The sequence below is a fragment of the Eulemur rufifrons genome, chromosome 6 (assembly GCF_041146395.1).
Source record: "Eulemur rufifrons isolate Redbay chromosome 6, OSU_ERuf_1, whole genome shotgun sequence".
In the NCBI taxonomy this organism is placed as follows: Eukaryota; Metazoa; Chordata; class Mammalia; order Primates; family Lemuridae; genus Eulemur; species Eulemur rufifrons.
The window spans coordinates 60378421-60405262 of NC_090988.1; the positions used below are offsets into that span (position 1 = coordinate 60378421).

The following is a 26842-nucleotide window of genomic DNA, read 5'->3' on the forward strand; positions in this document are numbered from 1 at the left end:
AGTAGTGAGAACCTAAGCCACATCAGAATACTGCAATAAACAAGATAGAGAAGGTCCCCACCTTCAGGAACCACATTTTTCTGGAAAGAGATAAATCAACAACATACTTGGAGATAGATAAAAGCCTGTTAAGGCAATAAAGCAGGGTGTTGTGAAAGAGCCAAGAGGGGAGGGACATGAGATTGCATGGTTAGCAACAGGGACACAGAATTCTTACATAGGAGGGGTTCAGGAGCAACAATCTAGTTAGGGAGAGGTGTCTAAGGGGCTTTAAAGTTCCCATTTACCTAGAAAGCACACTATTTTTACAGACAACTTAGTTACAAATCAATAAAAAATAGTTTTCTAAAGTTATTTTTATTTACACTTCACATAAAGTTGCGAAAATGTCAACTATCCATATCAAAGAGGTAGATTGTCACCACCAGGAGTGGCTGCAGGGGAGGTGCTGGAGGGAGGGTTCTAAGAACCACACCTGGGCTTTGGCTACTGTGGATTGGAGATTGCCTCTCTTACAAGTATAGAGTTCTCATTCTCCGGAAGCTTGTAATTAAGCTTGGATTAACATACAAAAAAGACACATTCATACAGCTAGCAAATGTTTGTTCCTAGCACTCAGCTATTAACCCTTCACTGTGTCTTCTTCAGTTGTGTGATCTCAGGAAATTCCCCTCCTGATATGCTAAGTACTAAGATGTGTTTTCATTAAAAATTCAACTTGAGTTGATTATTTAGCCTTTGAAAATGTTAGAACATACATGACAAAGTGTTAATATACATAAAGTACTACAATAAGAAAAACAGACAATAGAAGTAAAGGTAAATACCCATTAAACCCATGACAACTGTCCAATAACATGAATCAAAACAACAAAACCACATTAACAAACATTAAATACCCACTGATGTCCACAATTCACACTGTGCTCTAATCCACTGTTAGTGAGAATGTAAATTGTTTTTCTGGGGGCAGTTTAATAGTTTATATCCTTTGACCCGGTAATTCCCACTCCACGGACATAGCCTAAAGAATAAAACACAACACGGAGAGGTAAAAATATTCATTGCGGGGTTATTTACAACAGAGAAACTTGTGTGTGCAATAAAGGACGGATTAAATCACAGATTGATCGAGCACTAGGGGAATTTTTTTCTCAAGTTGCATTTAAGTTTGCAGCCAGCCGGGCCAATCGGTTTTGCCAACGCACGCACACGTGCTGGCGAACAAAAATAAACACCGAGGTCGTGTGGTGAGCACTTGTTTAGTGCTAGGGTCGACTGCCCCGTTGTTTCTATTTACCATAGACAAGTCTCGGGTGGGCTGCAGAGGGGACCGCCAGCCTAGAGGAGCTCACCTTGCTGTGGCTGTGGACGCACCCTCCCCTACCAGCCACCCCGGGGAAAAACTGAGGCCCAGAGGCTGCCACCACAGCTGGTGTCCTTGTTTCGAGAACTCGCGTGTCGGTCCCCTCGCTGATTTCGGTGTCCGGCCTAAGCATATTGGCTCACACAGTTCAGAAAGATCGTGAGGCCCACGTCACCATTCCCGGCTCAGACCTCGACCTGGGAACGTGACTGCCACCTGCCACGCCCACAACGCCCCAGCGACCCGCCCCAAAGGGACAAGGGGACAGAGGCGGCCTCTGGGGGCAGCGGACGAGGGCCACGCGGTCCCCGGCTCGTCCTGGCTCGCAGGGACCCGAAGGCGCTCCCGGTCTGCCCCGCTTCAAAGCCCGGGGCGCCGGAGGAGCGGCGATGTGGCCGCGTCCGAGCCGAAGTTCGGTTCGCCTTTGGCAAGCCCAGTTCCCTTCGCCCCTCCCAGAAACCTGCTCGGCTCCGGGGCCCAGCCCCGTCCGGGCGGTGTCGGGTCGGGCCCCCAGCCGCCCGGGCTCGCTCATAGGCCCGCGGCACCACAGCCCGCCCAGGCCTGCTCGGCGCGAGCCGCGGGCGGAGCCTGCTGGTTCGCGCCAAAATCGCGTAGCAGGTCCCTCCCCCGCGGGCTACGTCGCGCCCTCCTTTTTTTTCAAACCCAGGGCTGTGAGTGGATTGGTGGGCTGGGCACTCACGTGATTAACGGTCGCGGGAAGCCGCCGAGCCCGAACCTGCGGCTGGGTCTGTGGAGACCTCAGCTTCGGCGCCCGGGCCGCCCCGCCTCTGCCGGACAGTCCGCACCGCCGCCTCAGCCGTCCGCGGCACCTCGGGGTCGCACTCCGCCGCCGCGCAGGCCAGCCGCCGCCGCGACCCGGCGCGCCCAGTCGCACGTGGCGGACCCGCCCCCTGGGCCAGCAGTGTCCTGGCCTCCGCGGGCCACGGCTCTCCAGTCCTCTGCCCCGGCCCCAGGACCACGATGAGCTTCCTAAGCCGGCAGCAGCCGCCGCCGCCCCGCCGCGCCGGGGCCTCCTGCACATTGAGGCAGAAACTGATTTTCTCGCCCTGCAGCGACTGTGAAGAGGAAGAGGAGGAAGAGGAGGAGGAGGGCAGCGGCCACAGTACGGGGGAGGACTCGGCCTTTCAGGAGCCCGACTCGCCGCTGCCGCCCGCGCGGAGCCCCGCCGAGCCCGGGCCCGAGCGCCGCCGCTCACCCGGCCCGGCCCCCGGCAGCCCCGGGGAGCTGGAGGAGGACATGCTGCTGAGGGACGCCTGCCCAGGCGCGGACGGGGCGGGCGGCGGGGCCGAGGGCGACTCGTGGGAGGAGGAGGGCTTCGGCTCCTCGTCGCCCGTCAAGTCTCCGGCAGCTGCCTATTTCCTGGGCAGCTCGTTCTCGCCGGTGCGCTGCGGCGGCCCGGGGGACGCGTCGCCGCGGGGCTGCAGGGCGGGCGAGGGCCCCTGCTCGCCGCTGCCGGACCACCCGGGCACCCCGCCGCACAAGACCTTCCGCAAGCTGCGGCTCTTCGACACGCCTCACACGCCCAAGGTGAGAGGGCGGGCGGGGGTCCGAGCGGCCTGGGCCCCGAGCCCGCAGCCCGCGCCGGCCGAGCCTTTTAAAAAGGCGGCGGCGCTCAGGCCGAGTGCGCCGCCGCCCGGGTTCGGTTACATAACCGCCCCTCCGCACCCCCGCTCGCTTTCCTGCGCCGCCACCAAAAGTTGGCAGCCCCTCTTTTTGGCCCTGCCCAGAAGTTGTCCGTTAAGATTATGTAACTGAACAATGGGCCTCGTCTGGAACTTCTTCATCTTACAAAGGGGCTGATCGGCCGGTCCAGGTGGCTGACGATTTGCCGCCTGTTGAGTCGGGGCCGCCCCGAACGTGTCGGCCCCGAGCGCGGCCCCCGTAACGTGGTTTGCAGAGATGCTGCAGGGGCGCCGGCCTGGCTACCTGACACTCCCGAGCCATATGGTGCCTTTTAAACGCAGTGATCAGGCCTGTAATTTGGGCGGCGCAGGCAAAAGTTTTGCTGGGAAAAAAAAAAGTCCTGCGTTTATCGTTTGGTGTCGTGTGGCGTTATGGGGGGAAAGTTGGAGGTGTGGAGGGAGACTGCGCCTCGACTTGGGAGTGAAGGCTGGCCTGCCAAGCGTTTACAGTCTTAGACTCATAAAATAAGTCAAGGTAGCATTTAAGCCTCTTTCCGGACATAGTATTGGTAAGCGTTTGTATCCTTGGTTTTGCAGTGCCCCAGTTTGGTCGGCCTACGTGTGATGATTAGGAACATCCTACTTTTGATAAGGTATCTTAAAGACGTAGGTGTTCTGCACCTGTTTATTTTGAATAGCCAGTGAGTACTACGCAAATTACCATTTCTAAAGCTTTACAAGTCACAGGAAAGACTTCCAGAAATTAAGACAAACATAGCACTTTTAAGATTAATATGGAAAATGTACGTTTAAAGTGAATCTTTTGTTTTCAAAGTACCGTGAGTCGTAAAACTGGGGAATTTGTGTGCTTTTGAGCGTTACTGTTTATTAACCGACTTGCTCAAGGCAAAAATCCCTCTGGAAATGAGGGGAGGAGTCGAGCAGAGGTGGCTTTCAAAGCCCTATTTAGATGGGGGAGGAGAGGGAAGCTTTTATGGGACTCTGACTGCTTTCTATTTTTGGATGAGTTGAAAGGGTTTGTTAACTTTCAGCCACTAGAATGAACTTAGTTTTTAGTCAGCATTCATATTTTTTAGGTTTGAGACGGCTTTTACTTGGCTATCTTTTTCAGAAAAGGTAGTATCCAGCTTCAGACTTCCTAAATTAGCCACTGTTTATTTTGCGCAAACTATAACAAAGGCTTGTGTGTTTTGTTGATCTACACATTCAGCCACATAAAAGGCTTTTTGTAGGTTAGATTGAGAAGGTTGCCTATTTGTAGGACTTGGGTCCTAAAAATTTTATTTTTCCTTCCCTAGAGTTTGCTTTCCAAAGCTCGAGGAATAGATTCCAGTTCTGTTAAACTCCGGGGTGGTTCTCTCTTCATGGATACAGAAAAATCAGGAAAAAGGGAATTTGATGTGCGACAGACCCCTCAAGTGAATATTAATCCTTTTACTCCGGATTCTGTGTTGCTTCATTCTTCAGGACAGTGTCGCCGAAGAAAGAGAACATATTGGAATGAGTAAGTCATTTATTCAGGTTTGGTTCCCCCAAACAACCCAAAATTGGTTTGGTATACTTATCAAAATTTAGTTTCTACTGAATAGCATGGATATTTTTGCTCCTAAATTTTTTCTTTTACTAGCACCTACCTAACTCTCAAGAGATAGGTGGGAAGTAATCAGCTCTGGGAAAGGAGTGGTGTGAGAGATGAAGGAATAAAAAACCGCTAGGTATTTTGTAGGAAATCTGCTGGTGTCAAAAATGAGGCAAACTGAAAATTGATTTAGAAAAGCTTTAATTTTGGTGTGTGTGGTGGTACAAACTTCTGTTTATTGGGCTTATCTCAGCAGGGACATTTTCATTAGCTGGGTTGTATCTTGTGACTATAAAATTAAATGCTTTTCTGTTTTTATCTGTTAAAATTCAGTTTCACTATATATCAGATAAAGTTTTAGATCTCAAGTTGATGTATCTATCAGATATATTAATGGAAAAATACATATTTTTTCAGTTCCTGTGGTGAAGACATGGAAGCTAGTGATTGTGAGTTTGAAGATGAAACAAGACCTGCTAAGGTAAATTAGCTTTTTATTTTTTTTTATTATTTCCCAAACTTAATTTCCTAACTCTTAACAAATTATGATATATGTATGATAAACATAAGGTAGAATGATTTTTAGATTTCACATAGTCCTATCACCATAGCGGAAAAATCATTTTTATATGTTTGTATTATGTATGTGGATACACTTTTTGTTACAGAGAATTACAATTACTGAAAGCAATATGAAGTCACGGTATACAACAGAATTTCATGAGCTAGAGAAAATTGGCTCTGGAGAATTTGGTTCTGTGTTTAAGTGTGTGAAGAGGCTGGATGGATGCATTTATGCCATTAAGCGATCAAAAAAGCCATTGGCCGGCTCTGTTGATGAGTATGTATTAAACATTTTGTCTTTTGCTCTTTTGTCCCCTATGCTGTTACAAACGTAGGTTTTAGGTGGTCAAACACTGAATTTAATTCTCTAACTTTTGAGAAGTCATAATGATTTAATCAGTTCCTTTTCATTTTGTGCCGTTAGTTCTTTTCTTTTTTTTTTTTCCCCAGAGTATTATGGGGTTACAATCGCTTTGGTTACATAAATTGCCTTTGCACTGCCCGACAAGCATGCCCATCCCCCAAATAGGAAGCACCGCATCAGTTAGGTGTGAATTTACCCATCCCCTCCACACCTCTCCCACCTGCCCAACGCCCTATGAATGTTACTTCCCATCATTAGTTCTTATTGATAAATAATATGAATAGTCTGATTTTAAAGCCTAAATTAAATTTCTTATTTCTAGTCAGCTTCCATGAATTCACAGTAAAATGGAGTTTAATCTTACCTGAGTCCTCTGCCAGCAAGGTATCTTCTTCCTGGCAAATCTTTATAATGGAAGCCTTTGGAAAGTCTCATACTAGTCTTAACCCCCACTCTCTTGTAAGCAAGTTGTTCTTTAGCATAATGACAGCTACAAAAGTCAAGTTTATTGTATGAAATTTCAGATGAATTAATTCAGTTGAGGCTTGGATAAAAATGACTTAACCATCCTATTAATCTCATTTTTCCTAGGCAGAATGCTTTGAGAGAAGTATATGCTCATGCAGTGCTTGGACAGCATTCTCATGTAGTGCGATATTTCTCTGCGTGGGCAGAAGATGATCATATGCTTATACAGAATGAATATTGTAATGGTGAGTTATATAATGGTTTTCTTGTAAGCTTGAAAAAGTGAACATCGAGGAAGCATTTGCTCTATTTCTTTCTCTTTTATCTCTTATAAATTCAAAGATCGGGACCTCACATGAATTTCCAGTGCGAATAAAGATTAAAAACCTGTCCCTTCTTTTTTTTTTTTTTTCCCCTGAGACAGAGTCTCGCTCTTTTGCCCTGGCTAGAGTGTTGTGGAGTCAGCCTTACTCACAGCAACCTCAAACTCCTAGGCTCAAGCAATCCTTCTGCTTCAGCCTCCCGAGTGGCTGGGACTACAGGCATATGCCACCATGCCCGGCTAATTTTTTCTGTATATTTTTACTTGGCCCCCTAATTTCTTTCTGATCTTAGTAGAGACAGGGTCTCGCTCTTGCTCAGGCTGGTATCGAACTCCTGACCTTGAGTGATCCACCCGCCTTGGCCTCCCAGAGTGCTAGGATTACAGGTGTGAGCCACCGCGCCCGGCCAAAACCTGTCCCTTCTGAAGCACCTTTACATACCTCAATAATAGAACTTCATATACTGTTTATGTGCCTGTCAGTCAAACAGAGCTTCTTGAGAGGACACTGGTCTGGCTGTATATATTTTGGTATCCTAGCACCTGGCATAGTGTGGGGGGAATATAATAGTTAATAAGATGTTTTGTTGCATGGATTCTCCCTGCACCTAGCCTTTTCTTTCCATTTCATTTTGTATGCTTCTAATACCGATGCTGATTACTCAGTCTCTGTTGATCTAAATTCAGCCATTTCTTTAAAGTATTCTGTAATCCTACCCCATTCCTATCTATCTAACCTACTTTGCCACTAGAATCCACTAATACTTCTCTATTAAGGAAGTTATACTCTTTTAGTTCTCTAGCATGTCCTCTCACCCTCTTCTCTCCTCAAAAAGAAACAGCAGCATGTATAGGTTCAACTTTGGATGTCTCTGTATAGCTTTCAAATTTCAATAAGTCCTTCAGGGGGCAACTTGTGTCCCTCTTTTTCATTAGACGTTTACCAAAATCCTGGTGTGAATTCTAATCCTTACAGACATCTGTTGTTACTACCCATCTTTATATAAAGATATAAATCTTTATATCTAATAGGTTATTTCTATTTCTATATATCTTCTGTGAATATAGACAATTTAGAATTTAGTGAACACTTAAGAGGAGATAGCAAAAATTTATTTTTGTTTTTGCCTTAAATAAACAAGACCAGTCATCTCATAACTCATGAATAAATAAGTGTAGGTATGGACTCTGGTTCTCTATATTTACTTACTTACTTATTTATTTATTTATTTATTTAGAGACAGAGTCTCATTTTGTTGCCCGGGCTAGAGTGAATGCCGTGGCATCAGCCTAGCTCACAGCAACCTCAAAGTCCTCGGCTTAAACGATCCTACTGCCTCAGCCTCCCGAGTAGCTGGGACTACAGGCATGTACCACCATGCCCGTCTAATTTTTTCCATATATATTTTTAGTTGGCCAGATGATTTCTTTCTATTTTTAGTAGAGATGGGGTCTCGCTCTTGCTCACGCTGGTCTCGAACTCCAGAACTTTTTAGCAATCCACCCACCTCGGCCTCCCAGAGTGCTAGGATTACAGGCGTGAGCCACCACGCCTGGCCTGGTTCTCTATATTTAAAAACAATCAACAAAATGGAAGTAAAAGGTCCATTTCTCAAACCTGACTCCTCATTAAGTTATTACTTTATTAGTTCACACTTGAAAGAATTTAAGGGTCTAGTGTACAGCATTGCTGCTAGTTTGTTTCACACAGCTCTGGAAATGTGTCTATTCATACCATCAAAATATTTATGTAGCTGTGTCCCATGACCTTGTGGACTATTTCTGTTTCTTAGCCCTCATTTTTCAGTCACTGCATTTAATATAGAACAACCGTATATCATCTCTATTATGTATTTGCTAGATGCCATCTCCTTTTAGTTTTTTCCTTCCTTCCTCTCGCCTTGTTGATGGGTGGTTCTCTTAGAGTATTTCAGTAGCAGTTCAGGAATCAGATACGTAACAACCTACCAAATGCATGGTTGTGTAAATCAGATGATTTTGAGAAGACTTTCTTGGGCCTGGGAGATGAGGAGGAGTGAGTAGTAATCTTGCTACTCTCTCAGATTACAAAAATTTTGTCTTGTAATAAAGTTTGATTATAAAATATAATTTATTATTTTGGAGCAGTATAAAACACTTAAAAAAATATAGGTGTTGGCCGGGCATGGTGGCTCACGCCTGTAATCCCAGCACTTTGGGAGGCTGAGGCAGGAGGATCACTTGAAGCCAGAAGATGGAGACCACTCTGGGCAAAATAATGAGACCCTGTCTCTACAAAAGAATTAAGAAAATTTAAAAATTGGCCAGACATGGTGGTGTGTACCTGTAGTCTCAACTCTTTGGGAGGCTGAGACAGGAGGGATAGCTTTTGATCTCAGGAGTTTGAGGCTACAGTGAGTTGTGATTGTGCCATTGCACTCCAGCCTGGGTGACAAAGCAAGACCCTGTCTTTAAAAAAAAAATTATATATACATATTTTTTATATATATTTGTAAATATTTTAAAAAATAAATAGACCTGTTTGAAAGAGGACTGCCACTTTGTTTAGTTGTTTGTCCTACTTAAAGGAAAGAAAATAAGGCTATCTAGATACATTTGTGAGCTCTTATCTTTTGTTTCCTTTTTTTTGCCATTCCTTTCTCCACATAAAGCTTTGAGTATACTAATAGGGCTGATCTTTAGATCTTTTCTATAGTTTCACCTGGAAAGAATTGTGTTATTTATTTGCACATGTTGATTAACTGATTATCCTTTATTGTGACTGAGTTTCCTTATTATCTCAAATAGTCATTTGCATTATAAGCCTTTTGTCTTTGTTTGGTGATAGATTGAAATTTCTAAGCTGGATAAACAAGTGTAGAAAAATGTTGATGGATAAGCTGGGTGTGTGGTGATGTGCACCTGTAGTCCCAGCTACTGGGGACGCTGAGGTGAAAAGATCACTTGAGCCCAAGAATTTAAGACCAGCCTGGGCAACATAATGAGAACCTCTCTAAAAAGAAAAACGGTGATAGATAATGGAAAAGAACCTGAAATGTCAGATAAATGTTTTATTTTTTTCACCTCTCTTTACCCTTCTAGCAATGAGATAGAAGGAACTGGCCCAGCTGTGGTTGCTGAACCTTCCCAAAACAGAAGTAGCCATAGTCTTTCTTACCAAAGTTGACCTAGACTTTAGCTTGCCTTGTCAGGCTTATTGGTTTGCCCCCTTCTAGAGCCTTCTTTTTTTCTCCCCCAGTTCAAGATTTGTACCAGTTAAGGATGGAGAACATACTTAAGACTAAGATATCCAGATGTGTGTTTTATTTTTATTTTAAAAACACATTTGATATTTTGTTATTAAGTCTTGTTCAAATTGTAGGACCTCCTTTCCTGACTAATATATCATTGACTTTTCTGACTTTGTTAGCCAGCTCTGATTTTATTATTCCTAAACTTTCAGCAGAACATTTTTTTAAAACAACTTCTCATTGCTTGTTAGATAAAATATAAACTTACACAATTTTTAAAAATTTAGGCAGTGAATGGTGGCTCACACCTGCAATCCTAGAACGTTAGGAGGCCAAGATGGGAGGATGCTTGAGCTCAGGGGTTAGGGACCAGCCTGAGCAAGAGCAAGACCTTATCTCTACTAAAAACAGAAGAATTAGCCGGGCTTCATGGCACATGCCTGTAGTCCCAGCTACTCAGGAGACTAGGGCAGGATTACTTGAGCCCAGGAGTTTGAGGTTGCAGTGAGCTATGATGATGCCACTGCACTGTAGCCAGGGCAATAGAGCAAGACTGTTTCAAAAAGAAAAAGAAACAAAATGACAACAACAACAAAATATATAAAATAGTTGGCTGGGTGTGGTGGCTCATGCCTGTAATCTTAGCACTTTCGGAGGCCAGGAGTTCGAGACCAGCCTGAGCAAGAGACCCCCATCTCTACAAAAAATAGAAAAATTAGCCAGGCTCGGTGGCACATGCCTATAGACCCAGCTACATAGGGAGGCTGCGGTAGGATCTCTTAAGCCCAGGAATTTGAGGTTGCAGTGAGCTATGATGACACCACTGTACTCTATCTAGCCTCCCACACTCTGGGGCACAGAGTGAGACCCTGTCTCAAAAATAAATAAATAGAAGAGGGAGGAGGGGATGGGTATATACATACGTAACGAGTGTGATTCGCACCGTCTGGGGGGATGGACACGCTTGAAGCTCTAACTAGGCGTGGGGGGGGGAGGGGAAGGGCAATATACATAACCTAAACATTTGTACCCGCATAATATGCTGAAATAAAAAAATAAATAAATAAACAAAAGTAAATAAATAAGTAAAAATTAAAAAAAAATAACCAGTTTGACCAGTTCTATAAAAGCAGATTAGCTTCCCATTTATAGTAAGAGTAGTATCCTAATCAGTATACTAAGATACTGATTTTTACCTATGAAATTTATAGACTATTGTCAAGAGTCGGGGGAAACAGGTATTCTCTTATATTAATAGTGGGTGTATAAATTGGTACAGGCTTCTCAGTGGGGACAATGTGTATGTGTGTATGTAACACAGTATGCATGCATATGTTACAAATGTGCATACCTATTTCCCATCACTTTTGCTTCTAGGAGATTACTAAATATACAATGTACAAGGTTATTCATTACACCGTTGTATATAATAGCAAAGGCTTGGAAATAATTTTAAAATGTCCATCAGTTAGGGGATTGGTTAATGCATTAAGATTCAATTATAGAACAATTCTATAGAGACAAGAAAGAAATGGGTAGTCTTTGTATATTGGTATAGAATGATCTTCAGGATAATGGACATGCTATCATTTGTGTAAAAAGAAGTTGAAAAGAATGCACAAGAAACTGAGCCGGGCACAGTGGTATGCACCTGTAATCCCAGCTGAGGCAGGAGGATTGCTTGAGTCCAGGGGTCCTAGGCTATGGTGCCTTATGCCAGTCAGATGTCCACACTAAGTTGTGTATAAAGATGGTGACCTCTCAGGAGTGGGGGACCACCATGTTGCCTCAGGAGGGGTGAACTGGCCCAGGTTGAAAATGGAGCAGGTTAAAACTCCCATACTGATCAGTAGTGGGATCGAGCCTGTGAATAGTCACTGCACTCCAGCCTGGGCAACATAGCAAGACTCCCATCTCTTGCAAATTAAAACAAAAAGAGAAAGAAAAAAACTGATAAGGGAGAGAGAGAAAAACTGATGTGGGAGAGAGAAACAGTGGGTTGTTGGGGTATACGAGTGAATGAGGGACTTCAAATTGTATTTTGTACCCATGTGAGTGTGTTACCTATTAAAAGAATAAACAAAATTTTGATTTCACAAGGTTGAAGGGAGGAGGTCCTATAAAATGTCACTTTTTTGGTTGAGACTGTGGTCATTCAGTAAAGATGGAAGGAAGAAAAATAAAAATATTTCAAAAAGAAGAAAATGCTAACTTTTGCTGTCTTTGTTAGGTGGAAGTTTAGCTGATGCCATAAGTGAAAACTACAGAAGCATGAGTTATTTTACAGAAGTAGATTTGAAGGATCTCCTTTTGCAAGTTGGCCGGGGCTTGAGGTATATTCATTCAATGTCTTTGGTGCACATGGATATAAAACCTAGTAAGTATTACAGATCCTCTCACCTGTGTTCTTTGGGGTTACAGAGAATAAATAACTTCATTGTAACAACATAAAAACATACATATATATTTTCATTTTTAGTTTTTAAATACCTTTGACCCACTTTCACTATTTTATGATTTCCATTTATTTACCTCTTCCCTTGGGTTACACCCCCTAAATTTAAGATAATAAATTCATTTTTATTAAAAACTGGAAAGTTTGTTGCAGTTTCTAGGAACTGTATAGTCTCAAAGTGGGACTCTGATGGGGAGACTAAAAACCTGTGCTAAAGGCTGAGCCAGGTGGCTCACACCTATAATCCTAGCACTTTGGGAGGCTGAGGTGGGAGTATTGTTTGAGGCTGGGAGTTCAAGACCAGCCTGACAAAAAATAGAAAAATTAGCCAGACATGGTGGCACAAGCCTATAGTCCCAGCTACTGGGAGGAGGGCAGGAGGATCACTTGAGCCCAGGAGTTTGAGGTTGTAGTGGGCTATGATGATGCTACTTCATTCTAGCCCGGGTGACAGAGTGAGGACCCGTCTCAAAACAAAACAAAAACTTGTGTTTAAAGCTCCACTATTCTATTAGGTCAGACCATATCAAGATTTTCCCCATTGACCCAAGTCCTTAATAGTTAATTTGTTCCAATTAGTATCTGTGTAAGGGCCATGCATTGCATCTGATTATATCCATTTTTCTTTTTCAGGTTTCACCCTTTTCCTACTTTTTACTTATTTAATTTGCTTTTTTTATATTTTTTTAATTTAATTTAATTTTTTTGAGACAGTCTCCCTTGTGCCCTTGGCTAGAGTGCAGTGGTGCCATCATAGCTCACAGCAACCTCAAACTCCTGAGCTCAAGTGATCCTCCTGCCTCAGCCTCCTGAATAGCTGGGACCACAGGCGATTGCCACTGTGCCCGGCTAATTTTTCTATTTTTAGTAGAGATGGAGTGTGGCCCTTGCTCAGGCTGGTGTCAAAATCTTGACCTCAAGCAGTCCTCCTGATTTGGCCTCCCAGAGTGCTAGGATTACAGGCGTGAGCCACCATGCCTAACCTCCTTACTTTTTGAAAATGACAGACTTGTCTTGCAAGATGTCCCTTCTTCTGGATTTAACTGGTTGCTTCCTTGTATCATTTAGTTTGTTTCTTTTTCCCCCTTATATTTCCTGTAAATTGAAAGTTACAACTAAGAGTTGATGAATTCAAATTAAACATTTTAGATTGGGTGAATTTAATGAGGTTTTTTTTTTTTAATCTTTGGAAATATAAGAATTTAAGTCATTTTACACAACTTACCTTAATTCTGTGAGTTACATACAGAATTTCTTATCTGTAGATTAACAACGCACTAAAGTTTTTATTTTCAAAAGGAAAATACATTTGGACTTACAGAAGTAAATATGAATTAGTAAGGTTTGGCTATACTCGTATCTTTTATAAAGTGCCAGATAAGTAAACTCTTATATTACAAAGTTGAAAATATTAAGGGATGTGAAGTTTAAAAATCATATTCATAAAAAGCACCACAAAATAAGTTGTCCTATGAATAAAACAAAACTAGATAGATCTTCAATAAATATAACATTTATAAATTCTTTTTTTTTTTTTTTTTGAGACAGAGTCTCACTTTGTTGCCTGGGATAGAGTGAGTGCCGTGGCGTCAGTCTAGCTCACAGCAACCTCAAACTCCTGAGCTCAAGGGATCCTTCTGTCTCAGCCTCCCGAGTAGTTGGGACTACAGGCATGCACCACCATGCCCGGCTAATTTTTTCTATATATATATTTTTAGCTGTCCATATAATTTCTTTCTATTTTTAGTAGAGATGGGGTCTCGCTCTTGCTCAGGCTGGTCTCAAACTCCTGAGCTCAAAGGATCCGCCCACCTCGGCCTCCCAGAGTGCTAGGATTACAGGCGTGAGCCACCGCGCCCGGCCTATAAATTCTATACTATATTGATAAAACGATTAGAATGAAATCTACCACTAAAGCTTATGTAGATCATGAGTTTACTTGAATTTGAAGAAAAGGATAATGTGTCTACAGTAGGAAATAGTGAACCACAAAGCCATACTGGGATGTGGATACTGTATGATCAGCCCAACTCACTGGCTAAATGACTCATTCTTTTCATACCAACCTTGTAGCACTAGATTAAAATTTGTGCTTTGTCAACATTATAAATTACTATGTTATCACCTTTTGTATTTTTAAGTTAATAAAAGTGCTAAATATCAATATGCAGATCACAAGGGTTTAATGTAGTTGCAAGTATTTAGAGATTAATACTAGGCTAGAAAATACAACCCTGGCCCCCACATCCCCTGAGATTCTTATTCTTGTGGTTTGGGGTAGAACATGAGAATGTGCATTTTAAAAAGCTTTCTGGGTGATTCTGGCATATGACCTTGTTTGTGGACTCTGGTTATACTGTTAATTGTTAGTTTGGCTTACACAATTAACTATTTGACAGGTAATATTTTCATATCTCGAACCTCAATCCCAAATGCTGCCTCTGAAGAAGGAGATGAAGACGACTGGGCATCCAACAAAGTTATGTTTAAAATAGGTAAGAAAGATAACTAGATTATTATCTTAAGATAAAATAAAGAGAGAAGACTTTTGTTTTTAACTCTTTTTTTTTTCTTACCTCTGTTTTTAACTCTTGACTATTTTTTTTCAATACTTCTAGGGGATCTTGGGCATGTAACAAGGATCTCTAGTCCACAAGTTGAAGAGGGTGATAGTCGTTTTCTTGCAAATGAAGTTTTACAGGAGGTAATTTTTCTCTTTTGATAATACTGTTTCCTTTGTACCATTTATCAGTTGATAGAAGAATATAAATCAGATGTATTAAAATTTTAAGTTAATGACTAGTAGAATGGAAATGCAAAATAGAAAGTCTAAACCATAAGCTAGGAGTGTTCAATTTAGCAAAAGTCATGAAGGCAGGCCTGGCGTGATGGCTCACACCAGTAATCCCAGCACTTTGGGAAGCTGAGGCAGGAGGGTCACTTGAGGCCAGGAGTTTGAGATCATCCTGGGCAATATAGTGAGATCCTGTCTCTACCAAAATAAAAATTCATGAAGGCAAAGATTTATAATGGAGTTGTGGTAAGAGATGTTCCCATACACTAGTGCTGGAATTTTAAAATGGCATAGTCTTTTTGGAGATCAAAGTGTTGTTATCTGTCAACACTTAAAAATCGTGTACCTGTCAGTTCAGAATTTTCACTTTTAGGAGTCTCTCCTATAGAAATATTCATATACAAACACAAATTGAGAACCATGTAAATAAGTATTTACTGGTAAGAGAATGATTAAGTAAATTGTGGCACATAGTTTTAAAAGAGTGAGACAAAATATTTCTTGATAAGAGTTTTGAATGAACACCAGAAAATTGGTTTCCCTGAACATCACCTAAATCACATCTAGGAACGACACCAATCGGATATCAGACTGAGGTGGGGGTGGGGGAGGGGATGGGGGTATGCCTACACAATGAGTGCATTGCACACCGTTTGGGGAATGGTAACACTTGAAGGTGCTGACTCGGGAAGGAGGGGGTGGGAAAGGAAGGGATATATACCTACATGATGGGTGCAAGGCGCACTACCTGGGGAACGGACACGCCTGGAGCTCTGACTTGGGGGGAAAGGCGGTACATGGGCAACGTATGTAACCTGCAATTCTGTATCCCCCATAACAATAAGATGAAATAAATTAAAAAAAAAAAGAGTTTTGAATGAAAATAGAATAAGTAGAACAATATAAAGTGTAATTATATGGTCCCATTACTCTTTTTATATATACATTTGTCTGCTTTATTGTATATTTGTAACTTGTCCATGTGTGACAAGTGGATTTTGTGTTTGCATATGAATCCTTAGAGGGATAGGAGTTTCTTTTGAGAGTTGAATTGGGCTAGTGAAAAAGAAGAGGCATTTTGTTTTAGATATGTATTTAAATTTTCCCCCTGAGAGTACATTTTGTAATTTGAAAAATAAAGAAATCTCTCCAAATTGAGCAGCCTATTCTTTGTATAGTTCCTAAACCTGAATGTGTCATTGAACATTTTAATTTAGTCCTGTTTCTCATCTAAATCATCATTGAAGTAGAATCTTATTTTATTTTGACTGGTTTTACATTCCCTTAAAAAAATTTTTTTTTTTAATTTTACAGAATTATAACCATCTACCAAAAGCAGATATTTTTGCCCTTGCCCTCACAGTGGTCTGTGCTGCTGGTGCCGAACCTCTTCCCAGAAATGGAGACCAATGGCATGAAATCAGACAGGGTAGATTACCTCGGATACCACAAGTGCTTTCTCAAGAATTTACAGAGTTGCTAAAAGTGAGCATTTTATATATGAGGCACTTTATTGACATGATTCAGTATTTTACTAAATTTCATGTCTTTACCTTAATTTTCCTTCTCTTTTAAGGTTATGATTCATCCAGATCCAGAGAGAAGACCTTCAGCAATGGCACTGGTAAAGCATTCAGTATTGCTATCTGCTTCTAGAAAGAGTGCAGAACAATTAAGAATAGAATTGAATGCTGAAAAGTTCAAAAATTCACTTTTGCAGAAGTAAGTGAGGGTTTTTGTTTCTACTTGTTTATTCTCTTTAATTCTCAAATTTTAATGAGAGATGATTTAGGCTTTCTTTCAACAAAGGATGTAGTAGTTTAATGTATTATTATACAGTGAAAGCTTGAGGACTTCTGCCTTAAATTAATATTGACCTATTAAATTTGTATTGTTTCTAAACTTTGAGATTACGAACTTTAAAAATGTTAAAACCAGCATATGTTTGCAAGTGGTGATAGTTCCCAAATCTTAAATCATAGGAAAAGTTAAGTGAGCCTGTACCAGTGTTTTCTTCCCAGACTGTCACGAAAAATTAAAATTTTCCTTGCAACACTCTATTCTACTTACTTTATGAAAGAATGAAATTAATGTCATTTAGGGTTAGTAGATGATTCTTGTATTTGACCTGAATGACTTGACATTTTTGGAAAGCTAGTTGCAATGATAAATGTTATCAAAAAGAGAAAAATATTGGTGAGTATTAAGTAACCACAGGTCATATTTTTAATTCTTTCAATTTATTGTTACTATTTTGATTTTAACCTAATAAAACTGACTTTGAAAGTTTATATATTAAATAGTAACATTTATTGAGGCCGGGCAAGGTGGTTCATGCCTGTAATACTAGCACTCTTGGAAGCCGAGGCGGGAGAATCACTTGAGCTCAGGAGTTGGAGACCAGCCTGAGCAAGAGTGAGACCTTTTCTCTGCTAAAAATAGAAAACATTAGCTGGGCATGGTGGCACATACCTGTAGTCCCAGCTACTCGGGAGACTCGGGAGGCTGAGGCAGGAGGATTGCTTGACCACCAGGAGTTTGAGGTTGCTGTGAGCTAGCTGACGCGACACCACGGCACTCTAGCCTGTGCAACAGAGTGCAAGACTCTGTCTCAAAAAAAAAAAAAAAAAAAGTTATTGTTTAAATTAGAAAAATTTTACATTACATATTAAAAGGTTTATTTGCCACTAGTTTAATATCCATCATAGTTTATACAAATATGAAGTAAAGTTTTCTTTTCATCTCTATTGTGTAAAGATATATTCACAATATAAATTGAAGTTTTATTTGAAATTTTCTAAGACCCAGAGTCCTTACTAGCATCTTTATTACTTGTGTTCTTGTGTCCAAGTATATGTAATGTTTTAATTCTAAAAGCACAAAATAAAATCATTTCATAAATTTAAGTTGTTTAAATAAACTTTTAAGTTTTGTGTTATTTTTCCTTTCCTCAGTGCATCTTAGAATAATGGTGGCATGCAGTTACCTCCCAATTGATAATGTAATTGGTGTGTGGCCTCTTAGGAACTCTTCCTAGGATTAATACAGTAGGTGAAAAGTCTTGTTTTCTATTTTTATGTTCTTAGAGAACTCAAGAAAGCCCAGATGGCAAAAGCTGCAGCTGAGGAAAGAGCACTCTTCACTGACCGGATGGCCACTAGGTCCACCACCCAGAGTAATAGAACATCTCGACTTATTGGAAAGAAAATGAACCGCTCTGTCAGCCTTACTATATACTGAACTACTCATTTCCCACCTCCCCCGAGAAACTGTGACAAGAGGAAGCTAGGTTGAAATCACTGCTAGAATCCAGTTTGCAATTACTTTTTCGATTGGTGTCAGTAATTCTACTGAAATACCTTTTAGGACTTTTATTTGTGAATTACAGTTGAAATCTGTATTTTGACCATTGCTATATCAGGCTTTCGTCTAGTCTTACAGGTCTGTCTTTTGTAGGATGTCAGTCACTGTTGGATGTTACACTAGCCTTTCCAGGGTTAACCACTGTGGTGGTGTGCTGCTTATAGTTTGCTGTTGCATTGTAATAAAAGGTATCTTTCCCTGTAGTGACCTGTAGAAAGGACTCAAGGGCTTTATTACAAACATATTCTCCCTTCGAAAAGGGAATTGCTAAAAGACTCAGTACTACTCAGCCTTCAATGTACCTGTGTGTCAATCTTATGTTTCTTTCTTTTTAATTGTGAATTATACTTGTATATCAAACTGGGAGCACTTTGTAGGCATTGCATGAACCATGGGATGATAATTCTGTGGAAGTATTGCCTTGTGAATTTGCTGCTATTTTAGTTTTGTCTTTGCTGTAAAATTGTAGCATTAAAACAATCATCGTTGTTAATAGGCTTTCTTTTTGAAATAATTATGTGAAATGTATAGCTGCTCTTGATGAAAAGCAGTTATTTGCCCTTTTTTCTTTGAACTTTGAAGCTAGTGTGTTGGAAGAATGCACCTCCCCCCAGTGCTGTATTAATGTAGTATAATTATTACTGGTTTTGTAATTTTTCTGGTAATGTCCTTCCCTGACTCTTTTTTAAAATGTCTGCTCCCTCCCAAGTTTTGTACTTGATTGTATTCTTAGTCTGTTTTTAAATGTTTTGCCCAGTTTCTCTTTGATATTTGTGTATATAACCTGATCTTGGTGATACTGTACATAGCTGTTTGAAATGCCAGAATGACTTCTGACATTCCAAGTTTTTCACAAAATATATTTTATCTGCAATTAGCCATTTGACTAATAATACTGGCTAACATGTTACAAAAAAATAGAATTTGTCTATTGTTTTCTCATTAATTTTGCTTTAAAACATGTTTGCACTTGTCTTTGACTTGTGTTTTATTAACATTGATTGGCATATTAAAAGTCACTCTGAGCTTACCTTAATTGTCTAAATCCTTGTAGTGCCTATTTTCTACTATTTTGTCTCCATTATCACTACATTATAAAATGTGGAGGATAATGTTTATATATAAAGTACTAAAAGCAGAGGGCACATTTTTGATAGAATATGAAACATTGACTTTTTAATGATGAGATTTAATCCACATTAGTTATATTTTGGGATTCAAGAAAAATTTATCAACTTTTTTGTCATTCTAAATATTTAATATTTTTATATCACATTGCATATTATGCATCTGACTTGCTAGAAATGTGATATAATGTAATTTAAAACATCTTCAGGTTATAGTAAGTGAATATAATAGATGTGACTCAACTTTATAATTTGGACTGAGTCACAAAAGAGAGCTTAAAGTTGGGGAGATTTTTAACTCTCACAAAATGAGACTGGGTTTTAAGAATTAAGTGTACAAATTGAAGTGATAAATGGTGCTGATTCTGTGACATCTTTTTTCTGATGTAGATTTGAAACCAGAGAGCAAGCAGTGAAAGTCTTTGAACAGATAAAAATGCATGTTCCAAGATCATTGTGTTTTGATTATGGGTACATCGTTAAGGTTTATTTTTTTCTGCTACAAACATTTCTAACAAGCTTGATTATTTTAGCTTTTTAGCCTGTGGCATCTTAAGCAAAATTTAGAGGCGTGAGATGAATTAGTGCAGACAGGAATTAGTATAAAAGCTGATACATATGAGTGATAAAACCTAAAAAGCTGCACAGACTGGAGCAAGTAACGCATACCTTTCAGTAGCCACTGAAGAAAAAACTACGAAAAGAGTATGATAATTGGTGTTCGTTATGATTGCTCTAAACCACTAAGGTGCATTTTTCTAGTGCACTAGCTTCAAAGAAAAATTCAGGTGTTTTTTCATCAAGATTTGTAGTAAATTTTTCACATACTGTTTAATAATATTAGATTAAGAGGGAGAAAAGCTGATATCTGATGTTCAAAGAAGGAATTCTTAGGCCATCTGAAAGCTAATATGAGAGTTGAACTCTTATTTAACAAGAGGTGCTTCTGTTGAGTGCCTTCTGTGTGCTAACTGTGGTAGATCAAAGGCCAGTAAGAATCATCAGTCTTTGCCCACTAGGGCCTCAGGATAAAATAGAAGAGACCCATGTAAATATATAATGACAGTAAAATATAAGTGCTATGTAGAAGGATTGTGCAAGGTAGAGTGATGGTTCAAAAGACCATACATATCTTGGGGAAATACTGGTGGTAGACGAGAATGAATGCAGGGAATTATGTTTAGACTGGTTTCAAGGTCATTGTAGTAATAATGCAGGGGAGAGGAGGGCCTGAACTAGGACCCTGCTGTGGATAGGAAGAAGATGGGGATTTCATTAGATAGGAACGCTGCATTTTGAACAGTTTTTGTTTGTTTTTATACAAAGAATGAGAACTTGCTAGCGTAACATCAGGGTTAGAGGAAGCTACAAGTGCTAATGTTGAAGCATTGAAGAATTTTCTAGCAAATGTAATTAAAATGCAGAGGTCTGTTACTGTTTGGGACAGGTATTTACCATTGATAAAACTATTTTTGGAAAGCTGACTTTGGTAAGGAAGAAAAATTTTAAACATTGACTATGCAGTTGGGCAGGAGGAATCACATATTGCAGTTGACTGCAAATTGAAACTGTTGCCTTAACTTTATCCTGCCAAGAATGCAAGAGCAGTACCCTTTAATTAATGAACTAATGTCTTTTGAAGAACCAATTCTCAAGCTTTGATTTTCACTCCACTTTGTTCCAGAGGTCAAGAAATGATAGCATTTAAAAAAGTCTTAACAGCTGGCTTGGGGTAATGTTCCAGGCTGTCTTCTGATTCTTAAGAAGCAGCATGATGACACTAGAGTAGTTTTTTTTTTCCCCAATTCACCTCCACAAAGCATCTTACTGACTTTAGCCAATAGTTTAAGTAAGTTTTTGCATTCTTACAGTATTTTTGTGAAATTTTCAAAGGCCAATTAAAGCAACCAACAAGGAGGATGGATCAAAAAAGAATTTTGGAAGTGTTTTGGATATGTGAAAATCATAAGTAAAACCTGGAACTAGGAATTTGGAGAAAACTGCCTCATTCAGTGTTTTTGAAGGCATTTGTATAACTGTAAAGAGCATCATTGAAACAGATTGACTTTGCAGAGTGAGTGCATCTAGAAGTTTTTCCTGCAAACCTGGTTGTATTGTAAGAAATTTCTCAGAAGCTCAGCAAAGTAGATTTTTATAAAAATGGAAGAGTAAGACATCATTGAAACTGTCCCTCTCCCAGCATTTAGCTTTCAAAAACATTGAGAGGTATTCATCTGAACATCATTGAACTTTTTTTTTCTTTGTGGCAGATGACCCTAATTTTCAATGCAGTTCAAAGGTCTCTGGAATAAGGAAAAATATCTATGTATGCTCTAGGAAGATTTACCAGGAAAAGATGGCAAGTTCTGTCCAAACTTCAATAAACTAAGAGTTAAGAAACCTCGGCCAGTCCAGCCCATGAAGAGAAATACCTCAAAAGGAACATTTATATCATATTTCATATTGTTTAGTTTTATATGGTTAATAAACATTTTGAAGAGCATGTATTTGTTTTGAGGTTTGACATTCTTATGGTACAAAATGGGTTTCCAGGCCTGGAATTCCAATTCCAATTTATGCCTGCTCATTTATTACGGAAATGGGAAATACAGGTACAGTGTACAACAACTCAATTTTGTATGATTATCCACGAGGGGAGTCACCTTTTCACAGGTGACAGTATGGAGACTCAAGGGAGTTAATTTAGGAACTCAGTTTAGTATGTGGCAGAGCCAGACTTTCAAGTCAGGTCTCATAGCAAAGAATTGTGCTTCTTCCAGACACACAAAAGTTGAGGACAAATACTAATTAAAGGACAGAGTTTAGGCAGCAAAAAGAGTAAGAAGGAGCAGTCTGAAAATTAAGAAAATTGGAAGGAATCTGAGAGACCAACAGAAATTTGAAGGAGAAATTGATTGACTATACAGAAAAGATTCAGAAATGACTCAAAGCTCCGTGAAGGCATCTAGAGTTCAGTAGGAGATCTTTGGTAAGCAGTGTCAGTAAAGGGGAAACAAAACCCAAATTACAGTGGTTTGGGATGTAAACAGTAGATGAGGAAATAGAGACAGCAAGTACAAATCATGTTCAAGAAGCATGGCTGGAAAAGGGGGAAGGCAGGAGAGGGCTATAGTTAGTGGGGAATCTTCTTTGGGCTTTGTTGTTTTTGCTATCATTTCTTGTGTGCTAAATGTTTTACACATAATGACATTTAATCCTTATAAGAACTCTGACAAAACCCCCATCTTATAAATGATATTTAGAGAGGCAAAATAAGTTTCCCTGATTACGTAGCTACAGTGTCCGGGATACAAAACTAAAGTGTTTGGCTGAACCACTAGTCAAAGTCGTAGTCAGTCCTCTGATCGTGGAGCAGAGGAGGAATGAGTGTGGATGAGACAAGTTTGGAAGTGTTTTGAAGAATGCAGGAAATGGGAGAGAGGGGAATTCCAGTGTGATGGCTTCTCCCCTGAAGCTGGAATTGAGTCCCATGAACTGAAAGTGTAGCAGGGGCCTGAGGACAGAGGCACTTGTATGGAAGGAAAGCCATGTCATTCCATTGCCCTCTTTCTTTCTGAATGAGGTTGTTAAAAAGTCTTCAGGGCATGCTAAATAGCTATTTAAAACAGTGTTTTAAGGAGTTTTTGTGACTTAGAGAAATGCATGTGCTATAATAAAGTAAAACAATCAGCAAGTTGAGCCCAGCACAGTGGTTCATGCCTGTAATCCCAGCACTTTGGGAGGCTGGGGCATGAGGATCCCTGGAGACCAGGAGTTTGAGACCAGCCTGGACAACATAGTGAGACCCCTGTCTCCAGAAAAAAAAGATAGCTGGGCATGGTAGTGTGCACCTCAGGAAGCTGACGGAGGAGAATCTCCTGGCTTGAGCCAGGAGTTTGAAGTTATAGTGAGCTATGATCAGACCATTCCAGCCTGGGTGGCCAAGCAAGACCTTGTCTCAAAAAAAAAAAAATCAGCAAGCAAAACTGTACATACGGAATTTTTTTTTAAAGCATTAAACAAAAGAACAAAAGTCTAACAAGGGCTATCATTTGAGTGGTAAGATCATAGGAGGTTTCCGTTCCTTTTTCCTTTTTAAATTTTTTATATTTTAAACAATAAGCCTTTATTCTGCAATCAGAAAAATTAACTTAAAAATATTTGAAGTTATTAACATATGTAATCAATAGAACTTGGGCAAGTCTCCTAGCTTACAAAGATTTATCCAGTGATTATGCCTGTATTTCCCCCAAATTTCTGATAAATGGAGAACAGTCCCTTGACTACAGGGGCACCTATATGATCTAGGCTAGGCCAAATGGAGCTTTTCCTGGAACCTCGTAGATACTCCAATTGCTGTGCTAGCAAAGATGGGGAAGCCAATCTTCCCCACTGCTTAGCAAAAGCCTATTTGCAGAAGTGAATGAACCAACAAGGAAGCAGAAATGAGAATGAAGAGAGCAAGATCTGAGCGTGTCTCAGTCCCTGAAGCCAATCTTGGTTTGGTTCCATGAGCCTGTATATACATTAATCTTTTTGGCCTAAGCTGTTTTGTTGTAAGTCAGTTGTTTGAAATTAAAAGAGCTTGCTGAGGCCGGGCGTGGTGGCTCACGCCTGTAATCCTAGCATTCTGGGAGGCTGAGGCGGGAGGATGGCTCGAGGTCAGGAGTTCGAGACCAGCCTGAGCAAGAGCGAGGCCCCATCTCTACTAAAAATAGAAAGAAATTATATGGACAGCTAAAAATATATATAGAAAAAATTAGCTGGGTGTGGTGGCACATGCCTGTAGTCCCAGCTACTCGGAAGGCTGAGACAGGAGGATCGCTTGAGCTCAGGAGTTTGAGGTTGCTGTGAGCTAGGCTGACGCCACGGCACTCACTCTATCCTGGGCAACAGAGTGAGACTCTGTCTCAAAAAAAAAAAATAATAAATAAATAAAAATAAAAGAGCTTGCTGAATGCAACGTATTTCTCTAAACTAGCAGTCATGAATTAAATCTTCTAGATAGTGTATGACTCAGAAATGTATGCTAAAGATCTGAGGGTTCCTGGTTCACCCCTTGATTGAAGTTCCTGCTGTATCAAAAATGGCATGTGGGTTCCTCAAAGAACACCCAAGGGGAAAAAAAAAATGGCATGTGGGGTAACGGGGAGTTGGGATAAAGTGAGGATAGTTAATGGGTACAAAAATATAGTTAGACAGAATGAACAATATTTGACAGCACAACAAAGTGACTATAATCAACAATAAATTAGGCTGCACTTTAAAATAACTAAAAGAGTGGAACTGGAATGTTCCTAACACAAACAAATGATAAATGACAGAGGTGATGGATACTCCAATTACCCTGATTTGATTAATTCACATTATATGCCTGTATCAAAACATCACATGTACCCTATATAGACATACAACTACTATGTACCCATACATAAATTTTTTTAAATTTAAAAAAAATAAAAAATTTTAAAAATGGCATGTGGTAGCATTAGGCCCCATAGCATCTCCCCCAGCCTGCCTCATTTTCCTTGTGGGGTGTAGTTATAGCATCTATCTTCTAGTGACTACTTTGTGCAAAGCACCAGGAGTAGCAGTTGCAGAAAGAATTTTACTGACAGACCTTGACCACAGCTAAAGAGACTCATGCAGCCAGGTGATTTGGACAATAAAATGTGCAATTTGTTTTCCTGTCTGTCACACTCTATTGCTGTGAGTATCAACGAAGCTATTCTTGAAGAAAGAAGCTGGAGATAAAAGCCAGTGAGAAATTTTAAATTTGTAGCTGATGCATGAATTTGGGAAAAGGTGGTGTTTTAAGCCTTCTCATTCTAAGGGATGGAGCAAACACTGAAGCTGGGGAAGGCAGAGGACCTGGCTCCACTTGTTCTTCCCAGTTAGATTCCTGGCTCCCACAGTGCACCAAAGCATGGCGTGGAATCACACCCGTGTTTACCTTCTTGATTGCATTCTTTGGTTCATTTTTTCTTTCTTTCTTTCTTTTTTTTTTGAGACAGATTCTCACTCTGTCGCCCTGGGTAGAGTCATCATAGCTTACTGCAACCTCAAACTCCTGCTCAAGTAATCCTTCTGCCTCAGCCTCCTGAGGAGCTGGGACTACAGGCACGTGCCACCATGCCTAGCTAATTTTTCTATTTTAGTAGAGACAGGGTCTCGCTCTTGCTCAGGCTGATCTTGAACTCCTGAGCTCAAGCAGTCCTCCTGCCTCGGCCTCCCAGAGTGCTAGGATTACAGACGTGAGCCACTACGCCTGGCCTGGTTCATTTTTTCAATCATTTATTTTGAGGACTTGCACTGTGCTGGGGTTACTAGCTAGTGCCAGACGCTGAGATACAAATACAAACAAGATAATTCTTCCTCTCTCTCCATTGTACGCAGTTTAGTAGAGGTATTAGGACCAACTAACGATATACAGTAAGATAAGTGCTCTTTTATGGCAACCATAGGTCACTGTGGGGACCAAATGATAAGCCATTAATCCATCAGATAGAGAGGTGGGTGTTGCTGTTCCCAGGAGAGGTGACACTTCATCCAGGGCTTGAAAGATGAGTCAGAGTTTGTCAAATGGAAGGGTTTCCCAAGTAGAGGAAGCACCACAAACAAGGCACAGAGGAGAGAAACTGCACAGGGTACTAGGGCGGTAAGAGCACAGCGTGTGTGTTAAAGGAAAGGGAAGCAAGCTGGTTTTGCATGATGACACTGGAAGCCAGTTTCACTCTGCCAGGTTCATGTTTCCATTTCTGGGTTTCAATTCTGCAATAGACAAATGGCTGAAAAATAAACATTTCTGTTTATTCTCGTTCAGACAATAGTTGAAAGTAATGATGAAAAAGCAAATGAAAGAAAGAAATGTATATAAGAGGCCCTAGGCTTTGTCAACTAAGGAATCAGTCACGACCACCCTGGTAAGCAAGGAGAGAAGAGCTTCTATCACCATCGCAACTTTGGCCTCTTCCGAGCCCCATCTTCTCTTGGCAAGGGCCTAGAGCAGCTGTTCTTCCCGCAACACCAGCTCTACTGTCTACTCCTTCAGCAGGCCAGACCTAGGCACTGTCCCTCATGTCCCCTGTGCCATCCTCCTGCCCCCAGTTTTCCTGGCGCACCACCTCTGTGCCCAGGCCCCTGTGCCTGAGACTTGGGCATGGCCACCCCAGGCCCCTTCCCATCTCCTGGGCCCTGAATGCTGAGCAGCCCCAGCAGAGACAGGGCTGGGGGCTGGTGGTGGAGGGCAGGTGTACTTTGGAGCTGAGCATCCCTTCCCCTCTGGCTGCTTTTCTTTCTTTCTTATCCCTTGGTGCCCAGAGAGGACCAGGAAGAATCTAGCCCCCTCCCCCACCTAAAGTAGCACACATATGTGCATATGTGCATATGCGCTGCTGGTGCTGGTGTGAGCTTGGCTGGGGGGCTTGCCCAGCAGGCAGAGTTTGGAGTTTAATGCGAAAGCTGAAACTAGCAAAAGAGATTCTAACCAAAATGGCCAGAGTGTGAATAAAAGCTAAAATCTTAGGAAACAACAAGGGACAGTGCA

The 26842-nt window shown here is 40.9% G+C and overlaps 1 protein-coding gene across 1 annotated transcript; it reads left to right on the forward strand.

Annotated features, from left to right (window-relative positions):
* The first annotated feature begins 2330 nt into the window (after positions 1-2330).
* Positions 2331-18362, forward strand: WEE1 (WEE1 G2 checkpoint kinase). Its single transcript, XM_069469557.1, has 11 exons — positions 2331-2914; positions 4329-4534; positions 5027-5090; positions 5278-5450; positions 6129-6250; positions 11788-11934; positions 14412-14507; positions 14631-14716; positions 16121-16291; positions 16383-16528; positions 17893-18362. Exons 1-11 carry the CDS (start codon positions 2348-2350, stop codon positions 18044-18046), a joined length of 1932 nt encoding a protein of 643 aa, XP_069325658.1. The 5' UTR covers positions 2331-2347; the 3' UTR covers positions 18047-18362.
* The last annotated feature ends 8480 nt before the right edge of the window (positions 18363-26842 follow it).

Excerpts from the sequence above, each read along its gene's own strand:
- WEE1 (XM_069469557.1), top strand. The coding sequence starts at position 2,348 with ATGAGCTTCCTAAGCCGGCAGCAGCCGCCGCCGCCCCGCCGCGCCGGG. Across the intron at positions 2,915-4,328 it reads ACACGCCTCACACGCCCAAG|AGTTTGCTTTCCAAAGCTCG; the intron begins GTGAGAGGGCGG and ends TTCCTTCCCTAG. Across the intron at positions 14,717-16,120 it reads CAAATGAAGTTTTACAGGAG|AATTATAACCATCTACCAAA; the intron begins GTAATTTTTCTC and ends TTAATTTTACAG.